The 1,614-nt window shown below is 37.3% G+C and overlaps 1 protein-coding gene across 1 annotated transcript; it reads left to right on the top strand.

Annotated features, from left to right (window-relative positions):
• Positions 1-553: 553 nt before the first annotated feature.
• On the top strand, positions 554-706 carry K441DRAFT_590495 (uncharacterized protein; the record flags this gene model as incomplete). The annotated part of the gene is made up of 1 exon (XM_067644804.1): positions 554-706. A coding segment is annotated over one exon (153 nt), but the record flags the coding sequence as incomplete, so codon positions are not given.
• Positions 707-1,614: the final 908 nt, after the last annotated feature.

Raw genomic sequence — 1,614 nt, 5'->3', positions numbered from 1 at the left:
AGAAGGTATCTATACAATGGCCCGCGCGCTGTCACGTGACACGCCGCTGAGCTCAAAGAGACTGCCCTAAGTACCCCCCCCCTACCAATATATTATAAAGGGGTTATTACCTATACTAGGCTCTATACCTATCTTGCTATTAAATAGGGGTTAGATTTAATACTCCTTTAGGTATAAAGCGTATACTATTTCGCCTAGGGCTATATTCTTTAGGATATCCTTAAGGCTTATTAGTAATATACGCCCTTCTAAATCTTTATTATTCTACTATTTAAAGGCTTTAGTTTTAAAGCGTATTTTAGGATCTGCTTCTATAAGCTAAGGGTATCTAAGGATAAAGTTATAATTTATAAAGTTAGCCGCCTAGAAGGGTTGCGGGCTAACTATCTTAGTGCGGTTATATATATTAGCCACTAACACTATAAGCTTATAGGCACTGTATAGTTTAATCTAATGCTTATCTAAGAAGCCTATAATAGGTTTCTACTACCTTTATAATAGGATAAGTTTATACTCTTTTACTAAATAAACCCTCCTTTAGAATTAAAATTGATTCTTAATTAAGATGAATAACAAAGCTAAGGTTTGCCGATTAACTAGATTAGTGGTTTTAGGGAGGGCGGGGGTAATAAGCTATAAGGACCTTAAGAAAGCACAAGCAAAGCGCGCTACGAAAGAGAAAGCTATAGCGGCTAATGTTAGGTGATGACAGGGAACGTATATATATTAGTTACCGAGCCGTCGAACCATTCGGTTCGACACTGTACCTTTTTGGCCAGTTGCGTTCGTTTGGCTCGGTGGGCGATCGTCACAGCTAAAGGTAAGGGAAAACGCGGTCGTAAGTGTAAGAGTTCTACGCTAGATATAAAGGCAGAGGCAGAGGTAGGGGCGAATTCGTAAGAGGAAGAGGCGGATTTATCGGTGCTAAAGAACAAAATAGCGCGGATAGGCGAAGTTAAGCCAATGGGAGCGCTATAGAGGGCCCTAGTGGCGAAAATGTATTAGAACAGTGCTGTTGCTTTAAAGGTAATCTTATACTAGGAGTTGCGCAGTCTATATAGGAAATAGTTATAATAAAACAGATACTACTTTGAGATGTATTATAAAGGTTATTAGTGTTATTTTGTCAATTTAGGTTAGATTTAGCCTATACCCCCTATTTTAGTTATATACCCCCCCCTATACCTATATCTACTTTATATATATATAGCCTCTTTTTCTTTATAGATTAATCTTTATATAAGTTCTTCTTTTTTTATAATCGGTGCACGGATTACCAATTAATATATTTACTAACTCTAGAATCTGCATATCTACACAGCTATAGTCTTAACAGCTATAGTCTTAACAGCTATAACTTACCCTTAGCTATGCTTCCGGTTTACTCCCTAAAAACACCTACAAAACTCGCCGCTTTACATATATATATATTCTATTATATCCATGTATTATCTAGGGTATAAGCCGTTATAGAGTGCTAACTAAATACTTCCTGTCGCCACTTTATAAGGGAGTGGCTAGAGCAGGTTAGCTGCCCTCCCTATTAGCGTAGTAAAGGGATAAGTTCCTCGCTATATATATTATTACATTTTCTAGAAATTGCCCTATAGGTAG

Source organism: Cenococcum geophilum, assembly GCF_001692895.1.
Source record: "Cenococcum geophilum 1.58 unplaced genomic scaffold K441scaffold_73, whole genome shotgun sequence".
NCBI lineage: Eukaryota > Fungi > Ascomycota > Dothideomycetes > Gloniales > Gloniaceae > Cenococcum > Cenococcum geophilum.
Note: the sequence above shows the minus strand (reverse complement) of the source record. Positions and strands in the feature narration are given on the sequence as shown.